The sequence below is a fragment of the Podarcis tiliguerta genome (assembly GCF_965153285.1).
Source record: "Podarcis tiliguerta genome assembly, chromosome: 12".
Taxonomy (NCBI): domain Eukaryota; kingdom Metazoa; phylum Chordata; class Lepidosauria; order Squamata; family Lacertidae; genus Podarcis; species Podarcis tiliguerta.
The window spans coordinates 21,147,398-21,172,585 of NC_139545.1; the positions used below are offsets into that span (position 1 = coordinate 21,147,398).

The 25,188-nt window shown below is 41.1% G+C and overlaps 1 protein-coding gene across 2 annotated transcripts in view; it reads right to left on the reverse strand.

Annotated features, from left to right (window-relative positions):
* Positions 1 to 4,738: 4,738 nt before the first annotated feature.
* The window catches only part of KCNH8 (potassium voltage-gated channel subfamily H member 8), a 149,450-nt gene continuing 129,000 nt past the window's right edge, over positions 4,739 to 25,188 (reverse strand). The window contains exons 12-16 of one of the 2 annotated variants that reach the window (XM_083404680.1): positions 24,861 to 24,899; positions 20,834 to 21,195; positions 16,724 to 16,830; positions 15,066 to 15,142; positions 4,739 to 8,462 (exon numbers count right to left, since the gene is read on the reverse strand). In XM_083404680.1, coding sequence (XP_083260806.1) covers positions 7,755 to 8,462; positions 15,066 to 15,142; positions 16,724 to 16,830; positions 20,834 to 21,195; positions 24,861 to 24,899 — 1,293 coding nt within the window. In that variant the 3' untranslated portion in view covers positions 4,739 to 7,754. The remainder of the gene's footprint in view (positions 8,463 to 15,065; positions 15,143 to 16,723; positions 16,831 to 20,833; positions 21,196 to 24,860; positions 24,900 to 25,188) is intronic. The other variant, XM_083404681.1, reaches the window with a different exon arrangement.

Sequence of the window (25,188 nt, forward strand, 5' to 3'; positions counted from 1 at the left end):
ACTTGGCTTCCCATCTCCTTCTGTAGCCAGCACAAAGTCCATGCCCTTAACTGTAAAACTATCCAGCACCTTGACCAACCCCATCTTTGGGCTCACATATGACCCTTGGAGAGTTGCCCAGAAGCAAAGGACCGTAGCTCAGTCTTAGAGAATGGGTCCTCCATGCAGAAGGTTCTTGGTTCAATCCCTGGCAGAGCTGGGGCAGACTCCCTGTCTGAAATCCTGAAAAACCATGCATGTCTGTGAAAGGCAATGTTGGGTTAGACAGACAAAAACTGTGACAATATGAAATGAGACTGCTGGTCTTAAAAAAAGGGGGAGGGGGTTTGCTGCCCCTGCTTGCAGCTAAACTGAAATATCAGATTTTAAAGATCCTTGTTACCTTACCACTGATGTAATTGTTCTTTATGGCTTTGCTAAATAATAGTGCTTGGCAAAGGCAGGTTTTGCAACAGGCAAGCAGGTGTGTTTCGGCAGCTGGAACAACAGAGCTGTCAAAGCGAATCCTCCCCCCGTCTCCTCTGTATAGATCTGCTGGGTATGCCAATGAATAATGGATTGTGAGAGATCATACATCTCCTTCTGGATTATATGAGCAGGTGAGGACATTCTAAACTTATGTTAATTACTCCATAAACACAGCCGGATAATAGCAGGCTGAAAAGCCTTTGAGAGGGCGACGACAGCCTAGGATTTGCTCTCGCCAAACCTGCTTTATTTCATTATGAAGAAGACAATCACAATGCATTGCATTCTGCTTCGGGAGGTTTGCATTGTTCTGTTGGTTGGAGCACATTAATTCCTGGTATATTTTTGAACCCCAAGTTGCTGGTTCTTCCCTACGCATCTTAGTGGGCACCTCCACACATTGGACTTGGGTCTGGTCAACAAGGGAAGCAGAATTCATTAGTGGAATGGGCTGTACTATTGTCACAGCCTTCAAGATGAGATATAAATCTCAGCCAATGTTTTAATGATTACCTCTGTTTCCATAATTATAGCAACTGATTACATGCTTTCATTTATATGTTGACAAACTCTTCTGTGACTTGTTAGCTACAATTATTTGGGGTTAACACCCCACCCCTGAAATTTGTCCATTCCAAATTCTCTGGAGCATCCAGTTTAAAATAATGGGCCGCTGGAATAAATCCACTGCTTCTATAAGGAACAAGCTCCCTCGTGAAATGATTGACAGCAGAAACATTAGATAAGCATAATGAATCTTCAGTATTAACTTGCATAAAGATGCATGAGGATAAGTTATCCTGTTAGAAAAGCTATTTTGTTCACTTAGGCCACAAATGCAGTAGTATTGATACTGAATGTTTGCCGACGGATATTCTGTGACATTTCAGCTAGAAATTGTGGGTTATTCACTTGATACCCTCATCTCCATAGAAGCTAGGGGCAGCCTACTGGGAGGGGAAGATACAAATGTCTGTAGCAGGTTCATATTGGGAAAATAGCAGAGATGATGATGCTGATATCACTTCTCACACAGAGAAGGGTGTTTCAAGCGACTCACCATGAAAAAGCCAATAAAACCATACACAAAGCAAGAAGAAAACACAATATCTAAACATGTGCATACAAAAATATTTTTAAAAACCCAAATCATATCCACCCCACTAAAAAATCAGCACTAAAACAGGCAACCTCCCCACCCTCCGCAGCCGCTAACTCACTACTCTCAAATTTAGCAGAATTTTTTTAGCCTTGCATCTAAAAGTGGGCAGTGATGGTGCCAATCTTCCTTTCTACTGTGTCACTTCTCATCTCATTCGGCTCTTGTACTTTCTTCTTGCTGCTATAGTATTTATATACATAGATTATATATGATACATTTTGTATATTAAATAGACTGAACTCTGCTCTTCACTCCTTGTGCGATTTGGTTTGGTTTCTCGGTCTCTGTCCATACATTCCATCTCCTGAGAGTTACAGGGGAGCAAAGGGCCAGGCTGAGAAAAGGAATCTCCTCCCTCTCTTCTGCTCTCATTTTAATGTTTGATGTGCTCCTTCTTGTAATTCTACAAGCCTCTCTCCTGCTCATCTTATATATAAATATCTTGGATTTCTAACCCATGCAAAATTGCTTTATTCAAAACAAAACAAAAGCCAAAGGGCTTAATGAAGAGATGTGCACCTCTAAGAAGGGGGAACGAATGCCTGAGACCTGTGAGCCGTCTGACGTGGTATTGCCAAACACCCAACAAAAAAAGCACCTACAGTTCTGTATTCCCCTTCTGAACTGGAAACAAAAAGGGAGGGAGTAATTTGATCGCAGTTGTTGGGGGCATTCTTTGACCAAACACAAAAGGGGTGATGTCATGGACTGGTTAGATGCAAAGAATGGTGGGAACCCCCAAGGGAAGAAGGCTCAGAGCCCAGGGAGGGGTGGTGGGACAATGTTGAGTGGCTACAGGAAGGAGACTGGGAAGAGAAGGTATCCATAGCTGTCAACCGTCCCTTATTTGGCGGGAAACTCCCTTATCCCAGCGCCATGTCCCGCTGCTGTCCCTTATTGATGATGTTCCTTAAATTTCCTGGGTTTCAAAGGAAGCAGCTCCTCTCCCTCCCTCCCTGCCGGCCAGGGAGGAGGGAGGCTCCAACTGTGTTGCTTGGCTGCATTGCTCACCCAATAAGGAATCTAAGAATGACTGGGGGGTGGAGCTTGCATGCCTTGTGCCAATCAAATCAGCCGCGTTGCCTGGGGTCTCGCCTTTGCTCAGCGCTTCCTAGCGGAGAGGTGACGGTGGTTTTCCTTGCTGCATCCCCTTTGCCGGGTTGCTGCGCTGTGGGAACCACTGCTTGAGGCTTTGTTTGGCTGCTGGCTGGGCTTTCTGGCTTTGGCTCGGAGGGGCTCAGAAGCCGAACATACCTGTGCTTGGAAAATCCCTTATTATGGCTGCTGATCCCTTATTTTTGAGGCTGCTGGTCCCTTATTTTCAAATCTGTAAGTTGACAGCTATGGAGGTATCAGAAGCTGAAGAGGTAACAGGGCTGACTGAGCTGGGGTGAGTCTGTGGCAGAGAGAAATCCAGAATCAGAGGCAGAAGCTGAAGCAACAGAGTGGAATGAGGAGGACCAAGAGGCAGAGATGAATCAGGCTGGTGAAGAGTCATGGGTGTCTCCCCCTCCTGCTATGACAAGCTTCCTTCCCCAATTCTCTCCCAGTACCAGAAGAGGTATAAAAAGGGTGGAGGAGAGGTTGGCTACACACAGGTGCAGTCTCCAATTGCTTGGAAAAGGCCATGGAGAGGAAGGAAGGTGGGATTTTTTTAGTCTCAGCAACTGATTTTCACAGAGTAAGACCACTGAGAATGAGCTGCTCTGCTCAACAGGCCTGACACTCAACCAAATCTGTGGAGAAAGTGTTTTTTTGCTAATAAAGAGTTAACACCAACTTTGAACTGTGTGATTACTGGCTAGCACACTCCTGTGACAGGTGAGGATTAGTGCGAGTACCAAGGAAAGGGGAACTGACTGACAAAGGAGCAAAAGGCAAGATTAATGATTGCATCTATAGATAAATCTTGGAGGTGGGAGCACACTGAAAAACAGAAATCAGGGTAGTACAGAAATAGTAAGTTAAAAACAACAACGAAGGATACTAAAATTGAATTTGTTTTAGTTTTATAGTGCATAGTACAAAATAATGAAACAATAAACTATCCATGCTGGGGATGGCTGTAAGGAAGGCAGCTATAGGTAGAGATAAGCTTCTAAAGGCAGCTGGGTTGCAAAACTCTCAGAAAGACAATATGAAATGCTATTACAATGATTATGTCTACATACCTTTCCAGTTCCAGTTACTGTTGCTGGGCTGCCTGCATGTGGTGCTACATTAAAAAAAGATTCATATCAGCTGTTTTGAATGCTTTAAATATTCCACTTTGCTAAGCAATATCCCATCTTCACGAAGCATTGCTGAATGTGATGGGCTTTCCCTTACCTCAATCAAAATCTCAATTCAGTGTGGCCTGTGATTTTATTTTTAGCTAGAACCACCCTTCACTATGCATTTCTGCCCATAGGTTTGTGACCTGCACCTCCCTTCTCCCCCATGGATGCCTTCCCATTTTCGGTCTCTCCTCTGCAACTATACTCTCACAAAATCTCTGCCATCCAAGGCCCTCTTTACACACACACTGAACCTCATGGGTACCATTTGCCTATGGTGTTACCCCATGCAGTATGTAAATACTTCAACCAGGGCCAGATTTAGGTTTGATGAGGCCCTAATCTACCAAAGGTAATGGGGCCCTTAATATGTCCAGCTGTCCTTTGTCAACAACAAATTGTGGTTGTTTTTTGTGTTGAATATTTTAGGGAGCAGGCTAGCAGGTGGGGCCCATTACTTATATCATAGGAGCCTACACAACGCAAAACACTGTTGCTGTATGTAGGTTTTACCGTATTTGTTTTTTATCTTATATTTTGGAAATGTACACCCATTTGTTGTTTTATCCTTTAATTTTTTGGGGGGCCCCCAAGAGAGTGGGGCCCTAAGCTATAGCTTGTTTAGCTTATACATAAATCTGGCACTGACCCCATGGGTCCCCCACCCCCCACTGGTCCCCCACCCCCTAGGAATGGAGAGTCACCTAAAATCATACTCAATGGTGTTGCACCCAAGATGACTGAGCAAAAGTGTCAGTGGCTGTGCTTACAAATATACACATAAAATCAAGGAGAGCTTTTATGATAAATCAGCTGAGGTTTATTTGCTCCATTAAGTTTCTTGCATTAAGTATTTTATTCTAGGTCCAAATGTACAATAGTGGATCGCTGTGCAAGGATCCCATTCATTTCACTCTACATATTTTGTGTTTTCTTTAAAATGAAGTGAAACATAACCAATTTAGATATATATTTTTTGTCAGCAAAAATAAAATGTTTGCTATTGATAGAAAACATCCCCCTCCCCCTTCAAATGACATGAGCTCATAAGCTGTAAAAAATAAATACTTTCCCACCAGTGGCTTCATTTTAATGCTATGGATTTTCTCCAATGCCAGTCATGCTTGAAGTAGACCCACTGAAATGAATGAACATGACTAACTTAGGTCATTCATTTAAACTAATGCGTGTACTGGTATAGCTTTGGGGCTTTCTGGTATTGCTAATTTTCTGTGCTCCCTGTCTCTTACTCTCCAATCCAGAAGAGTGAGTTAAAGGGAAAGGAAGCTGAAATACCTCTCCCTTTAACTACAGCTATTGGCTTACACGGAAAGGTTCAGCTATTGGCACAGGACAAATTATATGCCCCCCCCCATGGGCAATAAAGAAAAGTGATAGGGAGAAAAATAAAATGCTCCTATAGAGATTTGAGAAACCAGGACCCTCGGCTCAATGAAACCCATTTGATAGCTCCACAAATTATAGCTTGGAAAAATGGAATATTTTGTGGTGACCAGCACAGTGGAGAAAAAAAATTAGGAGGGAGCATTCCTTAAATCATGCGGGATTCGTAAAACAGTATGTTTCTGGGGGTTCTTTCCATGGAAAAGATCCTTTCCCATACAGGAATATTTTAGTTGTACATCCTAGATCCTAATGAAAACCCTTGCAGTCTTAATATACCCACTTTCCAGGGAGTAAGCTCAATTGAACTCAATAGGACTTATCTTCTTAGAAAGGCGTAGCAGGATTGCACTGTAACATTATCAGGCCATATTATCTTTTTTGGGGGGGACAATTCCCATGTTTATGTTGTTAATTAATTTCAACATCTAATTCCAATCTTATTATACATAGATGAACAAAGCCTTCTGCAAGAACAGTAGCCAAGCGAATCATTAATAGCAGAATTAATAGGGAGTACCTTCCCTTTAGCTTAGTTGGCATTACTTCTGAGTAAACCTGAGTAGCATCACACTACATGGTGCCATACCATTTGAAACGAAAGGGTTGCACCTAACAGAGTCACTCAGGTAACAGTAAGGCTTCCATTAGAGGAAAAAGGAAGGAAAGCAATTTTCAACTATTTCTCCCCTGTAGCCTCTCTGCGTCTTCTATGGAGCTCCCCTAACCCTCTGGAGGAGATTTAGGGTTTGTGAGCAGGGCGGCAGGGGGTAGAGGGAATAAATGAAAATTGCTCCCCTCTCCATTCAACTGATGGAAGCTTTACCGTTAGCTGAGAGGCCCTGTTGGATGAAACCCACAAATTGACGTTTCACTCTTTTTTTAAAAAAAAAGTTAGAACATCTCAGCCTTTAACTTTGGCCTTGATCCAAAGTTGCTTCTTTTGTTCCCCTTAAGATCTCAGATAAGTGACTGGCTGGCCTAGGCAATCATCAAAATATGCCACCTGTTGCTGCTGCATGTGATTTACTGTGCTTCTTTCTCAATCCAAAACAGGGGGTGTATTATTTAGACTAGAATGTGTATGTAGTGTTATGATGACATGGAATCTGTCGCACATTCAAAATGCACTTCCCTGTTGAAAAGAGCTGGTCTGCATACCCCAGAAATTAGCTATTCGGTTTTATAATATTATAAATTGCAATTACATGCCTATTTGGGTAATCCACTTGCCCATTTTATTATTTCTAATGTTAAATTTATGTACAAAAGTGCAAGCCAGTTGATAAATATCCCCTACTGATTTAATGACTATTCATTTTTATGGTGGGGGAAAGCTTAAGTATTTGCTTTAGAACGTATTTCAGAATTATTTGCTTGTGATTCTACAGCCTGAGATATAATGCCCAGGCCATGGTTTTGGTTGAAGAAGTTACCTCCGACTGTCCGGTTTTACTCTGAAATGGTTACCTGACCTTTAAAAAATAAAGAATAAAAGTAATGATGTGCAATAGCAATAAATAAGGGCATTGCTTATCAACGATTAAAGTAGTACAGTTCACATGTTGTTACACAGTTTTCTGATTTAACATTGTATAAGCCACCTGGCTTTTATTTTCCTGTAAATAAAACAGTACCCTATTCTTGATTTGTATTCTAACGGCATGAACAAGTTCATTGCAAACTGCATGCAGAGAAAAGGGCTGTATGTCCGCTTTAAGCTAAGAATATTTCGATCTAATACGTAATAATGTATACATGATAGTGCATTAATTCTGAAAACGGCAAGCATTGTTACCAAAAAAAAAAGGGGGAAACAAAATCCTGATTAGTCTCCTTATAAATATTTTCAATACATATTTCTTACCAAGTATAGAAAAATAGTATTTTTGATAAAGAGGTCTGATTTACATAACAAAGAGCGTGCAACAATTAACCACTCTCTACCAGCTCTATTTGGTTGATTGTCAAGGAGGTGACATGCAGTGGTAATTGTCCCTTTGCCTTTGCAGCACTGGCATAAATACTAGCAGGAGCCTTGATCACCTGAAGCTGATATTGTCTGGCGGCAACAATCAGGCAGTAAGGGGGTGAAAAACCCTTTGCTTCGCACAACAAAGACCTCCTGTGCTAAGGCTCCTCAGTCTTCGTGGTCCAGCTACTTTGTCCCTCAGGAGCTGCAGAGTGTCACAAAAGCCTGTTGAGCCGTCCAGTTAAGCTACAATCTGTGTATAAAAGGCTTTTTCAATGTGCTTCTTAAATCTAGAAATCACCTCTCTGCATATGCGCTGGTCAAACCTTTGCCTTTGCACGGGTCGCCAATTTTTGAGTTTGCAAATTTCCATGAGCATCTGAGGAAAAGGCAAAAAAAATAAATATGTCATGCAGTTTACAAGCTGGCAGTTGTGGAACATGCTTGAAGTGTTATCACGTCACCGTTTCCATTATACGTTTATGGCTTTGCTATCTTTAATATCCACTGTGCTTTTCATGACATCCAGAGGAAAGTCTTCTGAGGTCTGCGCTGCTGCTGTCCCCGTAGTTCCTTCCAGGTCCCAAGAGCCTGGCAGGTTCTCAAGGCTCAGCGAACTGACCGCTCCCTGACTAAAGCTTCCTTCCTCGGATCTGCTGGGCAACACAAGGTGCAAGGACGTATCCGACGAAGAGCACATGGAGGAGGAAAGAGTTGCTGAAATGGACTGGAGGGGAGTCAAGGTGGTGTCCGAACGCGGAGAGGTGCAACTCACAAACTGCAGGTGATCTTTCTGGATCATATGGTAGTGGGAGGGGGAATGTTCAAGGCTTGACGTATAATAGAATTCGCCACCCGTAGAATTTTGAAGGTGGGATTCAGTTCTTGGCGGGCCGCTACCTACGGAGGTCGCATCCAGGTTCCAGATGCCGGCTATCGTATTGGAATGGCAGAGCTGTGCTTTGGTGCAGGTGACATTCGGAACCTGCATATGCATACACGGCTGGTGTGGAGGCCAAGACATTCTAGTCTGTAAGTTTTCCATGTTGGGGCTCACGGCTGGGCCATGCACGGCGCAAAACTCCGGGGACTTCTGTGCCACGACCAGGTTTTCCAAGAGGTGCATCACATTCTTCATGTCCTTGCTTAACTGAGAGACCTCTTGAGTCAAAGAAGTGACCTGAAATATATATATATTTATTTAAAAATATATACATATAGAAATATTTACACAACATCGTTCAAACGAAGAAGAAATGGTGGAACCCAACTCATGCCCTTGCATTCACAGAAGGGCTTTTGATCCAGCAGATGCCTCCACTAATGGAAGAGGAAGGGAAGATATTTTGTATCGCCAATTCTGCAGACCTTGGAAATCAGGGTGGAAGGTGGCGTGGGATGATGGAAGGGAAAGGGTGAATGGGCAAGAATCACCTCCCATCTTCTTCCATTAGTGGAGCTGTCCGCTGGATCAAAAGCTCTGTCATGAATGTAAGAGCGCCAACAGCATCCCTTCCAATACACAGAAGTCAAGTTTCACAACTTAATCCATCTCTCTGGTTCCAGTTGCAAAATTCTCTTTAAGAAGAGGGAGGAGTTTATTTCCTAAGGAAAATACCGTATTTTTCTGTGTATAAGACTAGGCTTTTTTCATTAAAAATAATGTCAAAAATTTGGGGGCTTCTTATACACGGATACATCTCCCCCCATTTTCTTAAATCGGAGTCCCCCAAAATAGGGGGGCGTCTTATACATGGGGGCATCTTATAGACGGAAAAATACGGTAAATCCATTGATTCTTGTTTTGTTTGATATTTGTGCCACTTGTGGTTCACGATTGTGTGCTACAGAAACACTAACAAATAACCTATTTTAATTTTCATTAAAACCAACTATGTGGGTCAAAGTTCTCGCATGAGGAGCAAATCAGAAGATTCAAGAACCAAGCCTAAGTTTTGAATTACTTCAGGACCAATTGCTAGGTGCTACATTCCAGTTTGCTGAGTCAAGCTGGAGCCTCCTCAAATCATATTTTCAAACTATTTTAATAATCTGCTTCCAACATGATGAAATAAAAACCAATTATTAGAGGGGGTTGCTTTTGAAAATAAACCTTTTGGCTTGAATCCTATAATCACTTACCTTGGAGAAAACCCCACTGAACTCAATAGGCTGTACTTTTGAATTGATATGTACAGGATTGTTCCATTAAGGCAGGAAGAGAGAAAAAAAGTTATTCTCTCTCCCCCCCCCCCCAAATGTCGTAAATGTTTGCAAAAGCTCAGCTGAAACTCAACTGAAACATTGGATCGGAGGAAATTAAGGCTTTAGTAGCATAGGAATCAATGAGACTTATGCTAGCCATGATTAAATTTTCCCCATTTCAATGGGACTAAGATGTCATGTTGAAAGCTTTCTATGTAACAGAAATGCTGTCGAAATATTTCCTAAATTTGTGTTTCAGAGCATCTGAAGAAGTGTGCATGCACACGAAAGCTCATACCAATAACTAACTTAGTTGGTCTCTAAGGTGCCACTGGAAGGATTTGTTTTGTTTTGTTTCGACTACAGCAGACCAACACGGCTACCTACCTGTAACTATAAATATTTCCTAGTTTAAGAAGTGGCCGACCACCAAGAATTAACAGTGTTCCCTATCTAATATTATATCTAATATCCCTATCTAATATTATATCTAATATTCCCTATCTAATATTATATGTTGTGCAATAGAATGGCCATTTCTTTAATGAAAATTCATAATTTGAGAAGCACTCATCTGGGAAGGCTTATCAGCATGATAGTTTATATGGGTAATCATATTTTTTTGGAATACATAAAATTTGCTATAGGGACGTTGATGGAGAATATACCTCTATATAACGAAAGTAACCAGCTGTAGTCTACAACCCATTTATTCTAGCATTGTTGGCTGAAATAAATTACTTTACACACACTGAACTGAGTGAACCTTCTTTTTCCCCATTTGATTATACTGTACGTAGCTAGCAGGAAAAAAAGCAAATGAAGGTACAAAATTAAAAATTAGCTCTGTGTTGCTTCCAGTAGCAGATAATCAATATATTTTAGGCGAGATTACTGCCACTGTGCTCGCAGAATTAAACTTGTGCAGTTCATCAAATTGATGAAAAGAGGAAGTAATTTGCAGAAAGCAAGATGAGGCTGTACATTAGTTTTCAAAAGGGTAAACGTACCTGTCAGAAAGAGAAAAGGATAATTGTGAAGCATTTGAGTCTTTCTGAACTAAAAGCGTTTCCAATTAGTGTGTGACTTGTACAGCTTAACCTGCTCATTACTATAAATTAAGCACCTGACGCTGTCATGGTTAAGTCAAAGCAGATCAAGTAGCCTTAAGTCACACCCAGACACCTTAGAGTCAAAGCATATTTATGCCACTTTAACAGTCAAGATTCAATTCCTGGCATCTCCAGGCAGGCCTGAGAAGATCCCCTGACTGAAAACCTGGAGAGCACACAGCCAGCCTCTATAAGGCAACTTCCTATGTTCACTAATTATTAACAATATAAAAATACATTGGATATGCTGAAACTATGGGTTAGGATTCTAAGAGCTTACGTGGTCATTTAAAGGTTCTCTTTCTGACTGAAAAGCTGCTCCTGGAAACTGGGGAACCCTCTGAAATGGCGTTTGACAGTGCATGGTGGGAAGGGATAATCCGGGTCATGCTCAAACAAATATCTTAATTTTACTTCACCTTGACCCTCAGTTTCCACGATTTTGTTTGTTTGTTTCTTTCCCCTCATAATACATAATGTACATAATGTATTTCTACTTCCAGTTTGTTGGGCTTCATACAAGTGGGGGAAAACCTAACGACTGTGGTATTAATCTTTAGTGCTTCTGAAATCACATTACAAACAGGTAAGCAGTTCACTATCCATCTTAAGGTGCCTTCAGTGGAGATAATAATAAATCTCAACATTTTGGGGTGCAGTGTTAGTTTTGTATCTTCAGCTTTTATTTTGTTTTTTTATACTACCACTTGCTTTAAGAAATATATAAAAGTTGAAGCAGAAATTCGTTGAAGCTGCACTCCTAAATACATTTATTAGGTGGACACTTCCAGATGATCTGCTCACTGCTGAACGTTCATCCTGATTTGCTTGCAATGATATTAGGCAACATTCGCTATCCGACCTGGCCACAGTGATCCATGCGGTGGTCACCTCCAGGCTTGACTACTGTAATTCGCTCTATGCGGGGCTGCCCTTGAAGCTGTCCCAGTGGAAGGTGCATGAAAGTGATCCACCACAGTTTCTCATGTCTGCAAATGCACCCACAGGCTCAGCAATGTTACCAAGCCTTCATCTATCCGTGGCACCACACAATTATATTCCGTAGCTAAGTGAACAGGCACTGCACATTGCAACCACTAGGTGGATCCCTCTGCAAGCACTGAACTCTAGGAAGGACCTTTGGCTTTGATTTTCATTCCTGCTATGCCCTGCAAAGGTAAAAAGGTAAAGGACCCCTGGACGGTTAAGTCCAGTCAAAGGCAACTATGGGGTTGCGGCACTGATCTCGCTTTCAGGCCAAGGGAGCTTTCCGGGTCATGTGGCCAGCATGACTAAACCACTTCTGGCACAACAGAACACTGTGACGAGTGCCAAAGCGCATGGAAATGCCGTTTACCTTTCCGCTGCAGTGGTACCTATTTACTTGCATTGGCATGCTTTCGAACTGCTAGTTTGGCAGGAGCTGGGACAGGGCAACGGGAGCTCACCCCGTCGCGGGGATTCAAACCACTGACCTTCTGATCGGCAAGCCCAAGAGGCCCTCCCCACCACACACTTTCAAATGCCATTTCAGAGGGTTACCAAGTTTTCAGGAGCAGCTTTTAGACCTGCGTCCCTGCACTATCTGCCAGTACTTGTTTTCCATAGACTTTAATGGGACAAGGAAAACCTCAATTAACTTTGAATTTCAGAACTTCACCAAATCAATGAAAGTACGTGCTCTCTGAATAAAGCCTGAATAAAGTGCACCAGTGCTTTCTACAAAAAATGGAAATATATTATAAACCTGCAGAATAGCAGGTTGAAATGCCCATGTTTCAGCACTTTCAAACTTGATGTACCTGTGCTGTAATGGATAGAGTGTTGAACTATGACCTAGGAGGCCAGGTTCTAATCCCTCACTCTGTGAGGATAAGATGGGGAGGACAGAACCATGTTCCCCACATTGGGCCCCTTGGGGAAAATATAATAATCAATAGATCATAGTTGTTTGAAGTTTGGCACATTTGTAGAACTCTTCAGGTAGATCCCACGTGCCAAATTTCAAAATTACCAGCTCGGCAGGTATTATTTTTAAAAGCTGTAGAATGTTGACGTTCATGCAGAAGATAAAGTAAAGTGTATGCATAAATATGAAGAAGACATGGACATGGAAAAGAGCTAAGAACCTCGGACAGAAGATCACCAAGTTGATGGACTATATGGAACTGACAGAAAGGACTGACAGAATCCGAGACCAGGGAGAAGAGACGGTGGAAGAAGATTGGAAAAAATTTAAAAATTTATTTAGAGAAAAATGTAAAATTAATGCATGTTAGGAAAATGTTGGAATGAAATTACATGGCTTTAGTAGAAACATTATAAGGAGTTAAGTACAAATAAGCTCTAGGGTTTTTATGGTAAGATAAGGTTAAAATAAATTAAGATAATTAAATGACAGAAAGCAGTGAAAGATGGAAAGGATTTGCTGAAATAATCAATAACTAGAATACAAAAAAGGGAGGTGGGAGGAGGTTAAGGAAATAAGTTAATGAAAGATAATGATAAATATTGGATGTGTTTTTGATTGTTTTTGTTTGTGTTTTGATGTATTGTGCTTTTTGTTTTTTGTTTTTTTTGTGTATTGTAATGTATTGATTTGTATTGTTTATTCTTTTCTCCTTTTTCACTCTTTTTTTCTGTAATCTTTAAATTTTTAATAAATATTATTATAAAAAAATAGAATGTTGACGTTCATATTGGCAAAACCTTCTTTTTGCCCCTCTCCTGACCCTATAATAAAACATGGGTAGCCTTCAGCTGCATAAATTTGCTAGGGATTTTTGGATGACTGATACACATTTTAAAGTAATGCCATCTCTATAGACACAATCATTTTTGCTAACTAGAGACTTTAGAGTTTTGTGAATGCCAAGCATTTCCTACGAAAGTGAAATGCACTTCTGTATTATGCCCTTGCACAAATTTAAGGATCATAGTATGTTTGCTTGGTTTTGGTCCATTCTGCTCCAGTAGCTTTTGCTCTGTGGCAAATTACTAGTTCCCCTCCAAAAGAAGAGCTAGGTAGCAATTTTTTGATTGCTAGTAAAGTGCTGTAACACAATTACCTTGTATGAAAGCAGTTATTTGCCCTTTTGCTAGAAAGCTTTTAATCTCGGTTGGAAAGACTGCTAATGAAATGTGTTGCTCCTGGCTACCAATGACCTCCTTTCTCATTTTTTTCTTCTTAAAAATACACAAAAATCTGGAGTAGGGTATTCTAAGAAATAAGATGAAGGTGCAGGAAAAGCTAGGAATTGTGTTCCTCCTCTTACAGTCCAATGCATTGGTAGGAAATGTCGTCATGGCCACAGACATACGCCCTGTCTGGGTTGTGCTGCTCATGTGTAAATCGTACACACAAGGGGAAAACGTACTAAGCTCTCCATTGCCCTCCAGGAGCTCCATTTCATTTCTTTCCACTTCTGATTTGTATATAGCCTTTCTATATTACCATACACAAGGTGGCTTACAGCAACAAAATATACAACAAAGAACGCACACCTTATTATGATATCCGATCCAATACAGAAAGTCATAATAAAGCATAACTTAAAAATGGAATGACTTATATCAGATAAAGTAATATTCAATAAGCTAGTTGAATATAGTAGTACACAATACAATTAAACAGCTATTAAAAAAAAAAGTTAAACAGCTCCAAACATCAGCAAATGGGACGCAGATGGCACTGTGGGTTAAACCACAGAGCCTAGGACTTGCCGATCAGAAGGTCGGCGGTTTGAATCCCCGTTACGGGGTGAGCTCCCGTTGCTTGGTCCCTGCTCCTGCCAACCTAGCAGTTCGAAAGCACGGCAAAGTGCAAGTAGATAAACGGGAAGGTAAACGGTGTTTCCGTGCGCTGCTCTGGTTCGCCAGAAGCGGCTTAGTCATGCTGGCCACATGACCCGGAAGTTGTACGCCGGCTCCCTCGGCCAATGAAGCAAGATAAGTGCCGCAACCCCAGAGTCGGCCACGACTGGACCTAACGGTCAGGGGTCCCTTTACCTTTACCTTTAAACATCAGCAAATGATAATTAAACAGAAATCCACTCTTAACAATCACAATAAATATTGACTGAACTATGATTGAAAAAAAAACAGGAAGTCACAATGCATAAAATAAAAAGGACAAAGCACCCTCTCCTTCAAAACTGGGATTTCAAATCGTGCAGGGAGTATCTCTGAGCAGAGAAGGGTCAACTTCTATGTCCTAGAGGGCAATGCAAATTGTGATACAGGTGGTGGAGCTTAGTGCAGTAGTCCCCATTTGCCCAGCATGCACATAACATTTATACATGAGCAGCGCATCTGAAAAGTGCTATAGGCTATTGGAACTAAAGATTTATCAATTATTGCTAGGCATGAAAAATTAGCCTTACCTCAAGGGTGTTGCTGATCCTAACAAGTTTCATTTCTCCACAAAGAAGAGTAGAACAATTGAAATGACATGAAATTCTCCATACCTCATTATTAAGCCTGTTGATCTGTTGCTTTGCTTCTTCCGCTTTGATGACTAGCACAGCGGCGCCAACTTCATTCTCTGTAATCATAACAATACATACTGTAAGTAGATGGTCATAGAAATCTCGCATCTGAGACCTGATTGCTCACTTAAGTTTCTTTCCAGTTTTTAGTTTGTGAAGGAATGATTTGCCTATGTAAAAACAAGTGTTCCAAATCGAAACTTTTTCTTGATTAAATAAGGCTAAATTAATTCAAATACGTAAGGTTCTACCTTTCCTTCAATGAGTTCAGGATAAAGACAACATCGATAAAAACAAAAAACAAAAAAACACACAGTTCCTCTGAAAATGAAATGGCTCAGCTAAAGAAAGAGAGTAAGGGATGGGTAAGGTTTGATTGCTTGCATTCCATAGGTTTGTGCTGTGATGCTTGTCACAATTCAGAAATGAGCCGAGTAGCCCTTCTCCCAGCCCCCCCCCCATATTTTAGATTGTCATCTTTCTGCACCAAAGGAGGTCTTTGAGATTTATTCTGCATTAGACTGTAAAATCTTGGTCTAGATTGCTTTTGTTCTCTCTGGTGAGCTTGCTATATAGCTGTCTAGGGGGACTGGGTTGTTGTTCTTAAAAACCCCTTAGGAAGGTGGGTGGGACGCAGTAAAAGCTTCATGGTTGGGTTTCGTGCATGTATGTAAGTAAGCAGCAACAACCATTTTCATTATTATTTTTTAAATGTTTTAATTTGGGGTGTATGTGATGTACAATAGCCCCTCTTCCCTAGCATCAGTTAAAATTAGTTGGCGCTTTATTTCATTTTATTAAAATATTTAATGATTTTAAAAATGTAGGAAGTGGGACCTGCAAGAAAATGTTGCAGTGTGGAGCGTTGCTGTTCAGGATTCCAGCCCCTTCCCTTCCCTCCCCCTTCTTTTCTGTGCCCTCTCGCTAAATAGTCTTTCTGTGTTCTGTAGCCACAGAGAATGCTATTTTCCCACACACTCTTCTCCAAATAATTATGGGAACTGTAGGTCCTTAAATGTTCTCTAACAACTCTCAGCTCCCTTCACAAACTACAGTTCCCAGGATTCACTGGAGGGGGGGGGAGCCATTACTGTTAAAGAGTGATTCAAACGTTTAGTGTGAGTGTGATTGGAATAAGCATATTGTACAATTATTTTATTGTTATGATTAATATGGCTACTCACATCAAGCTTTTGCTTTTCTTGGTGTTCCTCCTCCTCCTCCTCCTCTGGCAACAATTACCTTTCACCGCCCACTGCCAGAATTGCACCTTTGGCTTTGGGACTGCAGACTATTGGACCTTAAATGAACACTTTGCTACTTAATATTACCTTCTTACAATTAGGGTCGACTTATTTCATGGGGCATGCAGAACTATACACAGGGATGGGCCCTGATTTAGGAAGCAGCAATGCCTGTAAGCATCATGATCTTTTTACCTTGTCTGATAAATGGCAAGAAAAGAAGCCCAGATAACTGGAAAGAAATAGCTCTACGCTTCACCCCCCTGTCACTCTTGCCCACGATGATCCAGTCACATCTAAGGATTTCTCTCACAGTGTGCAGTACACAAAAGGCAGCCCTCTCTGAAAGGTGCATTATGAATCATTTGTAAGATAGCTAAATATAGCACTAACCCCTGATGGTAGGAGATGCTCTGGAATCCTGCCTGAGTTGTTCAGAGCTAAAGTCAAATGTCTGGCTTTCTTCATTATTGTTACCATCTTCTGTTCCATCAACGATCCTGTTTTGAAAAGGAAAGACAATCTTGGAATAATTGCACAGAAATCAAGCTTCTTTGTCCTCATGCATGGCTAACAATACACACATTTTTTGGGAAACAGAACGTTCATACGATGAACTTTACCAATATTTGAACCTAAAATTGCTTAAAAAGAAAAGAGCTGCTATGCTGGTCGACTGATAACGTGGCATAGAAAATTCTATGTTTATCTTTGCAAAGAAAACACACTGAAGTGGATGTTACTGACTTAAACAACATTTTTCCTTAATAAAGGACCACAAGCTTTTGTCTGTCTTGTCAGATCTCATTTCCTCCTGAGGGACTACTCATACTTTTGAAGAGGAGTAGGGATAAAAGTAGTGTCCAAACTGCTTCCCCAGGTTAGAGGAAATCTGAGATTTCCCTTAGCCTGGAAAGCAGCAGAATTTCTGTGATTAAATATGTTGTTCAGAGGAAAAGATCGCTCTGCTGTAATATTATTCTGGATTTGATGTGCTCCTTGCAAGCAGAGCCTGAAACTAGATTGTGATGTTTGCTTCATATAGGAACAGAAGATTGAGGTAGGATATTGTGGTGTATACAAAAAAAAACCCAACAACACAAAAAAGCAAGCAAACGAAAATAACCCTCTGCACACAATGGCCATAAATTAGAATTTCAGCTCGCTGAATAGATGCCCATTCTCATTCCCTGCCCGCCTCCAAAAGGCATGGTGAAACATAACTTGTGTTTTGTGTCGTGTTGTGTTAGCAAGAAATAATGCAAGCTGTACTGCAGGTTTTGTAAAAACCCTGGGAGTCGTATATGCTCTCTTTTCGGGCAGGGGCGGAGATTAATGTAATGTTTTAAAAAATCTGACTTGTGAAGTTCCACTCCCTTTATAAACTTTCAAACTGGGCGTGGGGAGAGGGAGCACTGAAGCAGCCAGCTTCAACCCCACTTTGCACCACACACTTAAACATCAGCAGATAGCTCCTTCTGTCAATAATAATATATGCAGTGGAACCTCTCTGCGTGGGCTCTCAATCACACAGAGAGAGCCTTCTACATTTAACAGTTGCCCGAATGGGATGCCTCCACAAGTTTTATACTAAATGCATAAAGGTCAGGAACAGGGATTGGTCCTAAGCTCCCAGGCACTTGCACTCTCATTAGATGGCCTGAACGAAGCTTTCTTCTTTGGCAATATGACTGTGTTTCTGTACCTATTGTCCTGTTTTTCACCCATACTTTGTTTTCCATTTCTGTGTTCTTTCTTTCTTTTTAATTGATGAACCCTTTGCCCCACCCTCTCCATGAAGGATTGCCATACATCCAGAATACTGCAGTCGACAGCAGCGTTCGGGCAGAAATCGAGAAGATGTCTGGGAAAATATGGCAGCCCGTGTCAGCAGTGCCGTTTTTGCCCAACAACTTGGGGCAAAAGTAAAAAAAAGTCCAACAACTTTGCCCCCAAACATATTTTCTGCCCAGATTTTCACTGTTTGAAATATGGCGACCCTACCTCCATGGCAGAGTTTGGAAGACGGCTACCCAACCAAGGTGTTGTTTAATTAAGGCAACTTTCCTTAAGTCATATGAATGTTTGTACACTCCATCATTTCCTTTAACTTATCACTAATCTTCCCTGCATTTCGAATAAAGAAAAAGTGCTGCCGAGATACAAAATGGGGGACTATCACTTGTTCAGCTAACCTCTGTTGATAAATGCCTGTGCAAGATTAGCAGTTGTATAACACTCATCGGTAAATTTACTGTAATGAAAGGGATGTGATAATGCAGCATGAAGGAATGAAAATGGATTTATTGAACTATAACCTATTTTACAAAGGTCACTGAACACCTATTAAAGGTGATTACTTTCATTCATAACTGTCCTAAGCTAAAATCAGCAACGTGGCAGTGGAGGAGAAGGTCCCCCCCCCCCCATTTCTTTCTTATTCCTCAGGCACTCCTTCCTGCAGCTAGCTTCTATGGACACAGTTCACTGAGATGTTTCCTGCACAAGCCAAATTGAAATGAATAGGGAAGTAGTACATGCTGTTCCGATTTCTCTCAATGGACCTCATGCAGCAGACCTCCCCACTGGGTTCAGCTTAATGTCTTCCCGAAAGCCTTTCAAGGTGAGAATGCAGTCTGTGAGCATTTTCAGGAGAAGGGAGCTGAACTTCCGTCTTAAAATTTGCATGGGTCAACAAAAGAGAGAGCCTTAAAGCAAACAGCTAAGCACTTTGCTGAGAAATCAAGTGTTTCTCTGCTTTTGCACTGGGGGAGACAGCTGTGCAAAGGCTGTTGTTACTTAAAAGAACAACCCTCCAAGGAACCACACAGTCCCTGAGATTGTCTAAGCTGACGGAGCCAAAGCTTGGACAGAATCACTTTATATACAGTATTTTTTGCTCTATAAGACGCACCAGACCACAAGACTCACCTATTTTTGCAGGAGGAAAACAAGAAAAAAATATGTTCTGAATCTCAGAAGCTGGAACAGCAAGAGGGATCGCTGCGCAGTGAAAGCAGCAATCCCTCTTGCTGTTCTGGCTTCTGGGATAGCTGCGCAGCCTGCATTCGCTCCATAAGACGCACACACATTTCCCCTTACTTTTTAGGAGTGAAAAAGTGAGTCTTATAGAGCAAAAAATATGGTATTCTCTGTACATAAAGACGTAAGAGCCTGCTGGATCATGCCATCTCGTCCAGCACCCTGTCTTCACAGTGGCCAGTCAGATGCCTGTGGTAGGGTTGCCTTGTTTCAAAAAGTAAAAACCAGGACACCTCCAAAATTGTTCAGGTTTTGTTTTGTTTTTTTAAGGAATCCACCCCATGCCTTTCGGAAATTCCCCTTGGACGTGAATTCCACCTTTGAAATCCCAGCAATTTCCAGGGCATGTGGTCAGTGGGAAACCCTGCAAACCTACCAATCAGGCAGCCATAGGCAGGGCTGGGGGCAGGCCTGTTATATGGGAAATAAAGGTTTTCATATAAAGAGACTCTGCCTAAGCTTTAGCTCCGGCCAGGGAGCTTCCCTTCAAAGTGCCTTGAGTGGGTGTTTTACAATCAGGGTATCATTTTTTTATATAAGATAAAATAAAACATACTGCTCCTCCATTCCTTCCAGAGCTCTGAAACGTTCATGAGCCAAGCTCTATGGGCTAGCTCAGGGACTGCATGGTTTCAATGATCCTTAAAAAAACAACCCTCATACTTTGTGTTCCTTTTACATATCCTTCTGACTTCCAGGACTCTGAATGAAAAACAGACAATTTTTAAAGCAGGTCTGTTGAAGCGATGTTGAAAGATGCAGGTGCATTTTGGAAAACTAAACTGAAATCAGTAAGGATGATTTTTGTGCTTACAGTGCAATCCTGTCAATGTCTGCTCAGAAATAATTCCCATAAAACTCTGTGGGGCTTACTTCCAGGCAAGTGAGTAGAGGACTGTAGCCTCAGTCTCCCATAATGAATGCTGGATAGGGTCTTATTGTGCCCTTAAACATTGTGCATTGTACTGGTTTTAGTTACCAGTTCTTCTGAATGCCTTCTGTATAGAGAACCATTATTCCTTTACGGGTTGTATTTTTTTTAAAAAAAAATACTTTTAAATTAAATTTTCACTTTAAACAAACAACAATAAATTTCAACATCCATTTGTACAACTCCTTTCCCCCCGCTCTGCCAAGCAATGACTTCCCTCCCTCCCACCAACAGTTTTCTATTTCCAATCTACATCTCACAGTTTCCTCTTTATTCAAGTCCATGTCATAAGATTTATTTTAATCCTGCTAGTGTCTTCAAACTTCTACAGTTATTATTTAGATAATCAGTGAATTTACTCCTTTATGGGTTGTATTTAAAGTGGTTGAAATTGGTGGGTAATTTTAAGGCATCAATATTGTTAGCAACAGTATCAAAGAACGGAAAACATTTATGATCCACAGGAAAAATGTTGGTATGGAAAGAGAAACTGGGTGCGCGCCATTGTAAGAGACATTGCTAATATTTACCTGGGGCTGAGGTCTGGGGGACCAGTGCTGTTTAGGGATGAAAGGTGCAGCTTCAGGTTCTTCTCTCTCCTTTTGGAGTAATAATGCAGTTCCGTTTCATGCTTGGTTCTAGAGGAGGTTGCGCTGCAAACTCGGATAGGCGAGTGGAAGGGCACAGTTCCTGAGGCCAACTGTTTCAAGTTTATCCCAAGATAGCTTTTATTGCTTCCTGACTTTTTCTGCTGGGAGCAGGAGGTTGTGCTTCTGGTATGGACTGGAGAAAGAGTACCAGCCTCCTCTTCTACCATCTCCTCCTCTTCTTCCTCATCTTCCACAATAGAGGGAAGTCTCTTGTTGATGCTTCCATTTCCTTTCGAGTCTGCCTAAAATAGCGGATAATTCATATTGAAATTAAAATGGAAATCTGCTTGCTATGTTGTAACTGCTTGCTATGTTGTAACTCGAGGTACCACTGTATCTGAGAATCCAACTAGTACTGTGTTGAATGTTCGTTCCACATATTTTCCAATCATTTCCCAGGAGGAAAGAAATTGCATTTGAAAATTAATAAAGGGGGGGAAATTGCAATGAATTTCTCTTGGGTGGGATGCAGAGGTGCTTTTTGTGCTCAACTCGCTTTTGGGAGGGCCAAATGGTGTTTGTGAGTGTCTTGTCTTTCAGTCTATGTCACCAGTAGCCTGCACTTTGTAGCCTTCTGGGGTGCCTGCACTATAATGGGTAGATACATGCAGCTTTTTTTTCAGATCAAGAGGCATGGGCAGCCAAGGAGGCTGCAGAGTGCTGGGGAAAAACTTACTGGAAAGAAAAGCTCAGAGAGGCACACCACTCTTGGCCACCTTGCAACAAGGTAAGCTCAACACCCTGCACCTAAATTTTTAAGTGCCCTGAGAATTAGACTGAAAAATGGAAGCCTCTTCCTGAGAGGAAGATTGAGCATTCAGTCAAACCCAAAGACCACAAATGTTCCCATCGTAAACATTTTGCAGCTTCTTGGACTCCTTAAATGGGATTCCACTATGTGAGGAGATTTATAAAATATGGGTCTATAAAGACAGTTCAGCAAAATGAAAGCAAATGCATTTTGTTACCCAGAAATGTTCCATATTTTTAGTTCATACAGAGCTGTGTAATAGAGAAATAGGTTGTCTAATTAATTTACCTATTTATTTAAATCACTTAAATAACATGTTTCTAAATTTGCTCAGGTGGCAACAAATTAAAATGTACATAACAAAACAAAACGAAACAGAAAGACAAATTGACACTGACAAATAACAACATAAAACAACTCCAAATGAACTGGACCAGCTTTCCCCCTAAAAACTAGCTCAAAGTTTTAGTAAAAAGGTAGATCTTACATAGTTTCCTAAGCCAAAGAAGAAGATAATATAGGCACACCTGCTGAGAGGGACTGTCCCAGAGCTGGGGTAGCCACTCAAAGTGCTTTGCTGCATCCTGTGCAAAGGGAAGCTGGAGTGAAAGCCTTCACAATGCTATTTGCAGGTGTGTGGGCTCAGGGAGGCGGGTGTAGGTCGTTGTTTGATAATAGTAAATAGCCTTAAGAGCCTTTGCAGAAATAATAGGCAGGGGAGAACATTTAAAATTAAGTGAATCCAAATAGGGTAACGTTGCTCAACAGTAGACAACACTATTGATGTCCGAGAGCTTCAAAGCAGAACTTTTCGCAAGACAGGCACTGTGTGAATTGCAAGAACCAAAACTAGGCAACATTTCTCGGTAAAGAAAATGATCCTGAAACTGGAGTTTGGGTTTAAAATCAGGAACTTTCCCCCCACATGTAGTCTTATTCCTTTCCATAATATACTTACTCCATGTGGGTTGCAGTGTACATTCCAGATACAGTTTCATATTTAGATTAAATGAGCGTAATGTTGCTAACAAGCCCTATGGTGTGTATTGGCTTGCTCTACTCTTCCTTTCTATCCTATTTCCATCCTGCTTGTGGCAATTTTTCATTTTATGTCGACAACTCACAGGTAGAATAGGATAAAATATATTTATTTATTTTTAAATTTATATACCGCTTTGTATTTTTAATAAAATCTCAAAGCATTTTACAGCATGTTAAACCAATAAAACAATAGCCAGGCAATCTTCCTCTGGCCTCATGAGGAGCCTCTTTTGTAGGGCTGGGTGAGTCTGGGCCCTGCCCCCCTAGGCCAGGTGGAAAAGGCTACTTGACCACTATATTGGCTGCTACCTTGACAGCTAACTTGTGGAACTTCAAGACTCACCAAAAATTTGGACCAGGGTTTAAAAGCTTTTAGTCCTAACCTTCTAACCAAGATATCATATTGGTTATCATCATGATTTTCATCTATATTTTGTCCTCAACTGAGAACGCATACAGCATGGTCCCATTGTGACATAAGTTTTATCTTCATGGCACAATGTCCATGGAGGATTAAGTATGAGCAATATGACATCAGAATGAAAAATCCATCTGGGAGAAAATATGTAGACCCTGTATCCTGTTCATATGCTGACCAACCCAAATTCACCTCTGTTTTGAATTTGGTTTAAGAAACAAACAAAAAAATGTATGTGGCAAGGTTTATTAGGGGCTCACTTAAAATCTGTACTAATAGGTGAAATAATAACAAAAAGTATCAGTGAACATGTGCAAAATGCCCTTCCTTATCATGTAGCAACTACAGCATGTTCCTAAACCAGATTTCCTTAGCCTGGTCCCCTCAGGATGTTTTGGACTTCAACTCTCATAATCCCTCAACATTGGCCATGCTAGCTGGGGCTGATGGGAGTTGTGGTTCAAAACATTTGGAGGGCAGCTGGTTGGCCAAAGCTGCCCTACACTTAGAATTAAAAGCCAGGACTTCCACGGCAGGCTTGAGTTCCAATATTATTCTTATGAGAACGAAAGCATGGGTAGTCTCTTCAGTAGATTCACTGAGGCAGCGGGTCATATAGGACATTACCGGTACCTCTCTTTCACTCTGGCCCATGAAGGAAGATGAGAACATGCTCTGGCCCCCTCTGATATCACCGGATGGCAGCACAGAGATGTGATGTTCAAATGTATATGCAAAATCACAAGAGCTAGTTGTCTGGGCCACATTGTATCTGGAACGGCAACCGTACAAAATGGGCCTGAACACAACCCAACACATAGGGCTGCATTCAGCTAACTTCTTTGCGGAGTAGATGCACTGAAATTTATGGCCACATCTAACTTAGGTGGCTGAACTCTGAGTAAAAGTTAATTGAATACAACCCATATAAGTATAAAATCAAGTTTGCTTAGGCTCACTGTATTAGAATGCTTTGCCCCCACAGGGTAGAAAGGCAGGCACGTTCCACTTTCCTCCACTTATGTGGACAAGATCATAGAAAGTTATCATGCGAATTCAGATCACTATATTGAAATCAGCCCTGTGATTAATGAGCCACACAGCACAATTTCAAGAACCCTTATCATATTATTGTTGGGATAGGCGAGTTCTGTGGACTCTTGTTATTAGGTTCAGTATTAACATGAACCTAATTTGGCTAGGGAGTTTCTCTCTATATACTTTCAAGATTTTGAAATTGCTACGTTCACGTCGATATAGCATAGTAAAAGTCTGTTGCTTTGAAATCAATATTTCAAACGTCACTGTGAGTTGCAATTCAGAAGGTGATCTTTTGGGGAGATGAATCAACATACATAAGTTAGAATCAGCATGCAAAACGCATCATATTTTGATATGAGGCAGCCCAATATTTAATGAGAACTTACAATTTTTTTACTTCATAATTCTACGCAGACCAGAAACTGTGCATGCAGGGCCTGGCTTTAAAATGCAGAGGTAGCAACTGGGCATGCAAACAGGCAAGTGTATCCATGCCAACACTACTGTACCCATTATAAACAAGGATCTTTTAAAAAGGTGCATCATCTCAGTGCCTGCTGGGATCCAAAGGTGACAGTCTGACCCGAAAAGGAATTTGGATTCAGCCACAGGTATTTTAAAACTAAGCTCATTATATTAAAATCAGTCAACCATACCTGACAGATTGCAGACTTGTTTGATAATCTTGCGATTACCTGAAAAGAACAACAAATAGAGGAAGTAGCAAATACCAGCATCTGCACAATAGTGGCTTTTCCAGCAGCAATTTTAGAGCAGGGGATGGCGTGAAAAGGAAATCTCACATCAATTGTCTCTCATGTCTGTTTGCTAAATCAGTTGACAAAACGGTTTAGTGGAAAGTGAATTATTTTTTAAAATCCCTTTTTCTTAAAATATGATCAAATATTCACTTATGATACTGAAGCCCACAACTTTTTCTTAGGTGGTACTTTCTGTTCTGTTTTGAATAAGGGCACCATGAAG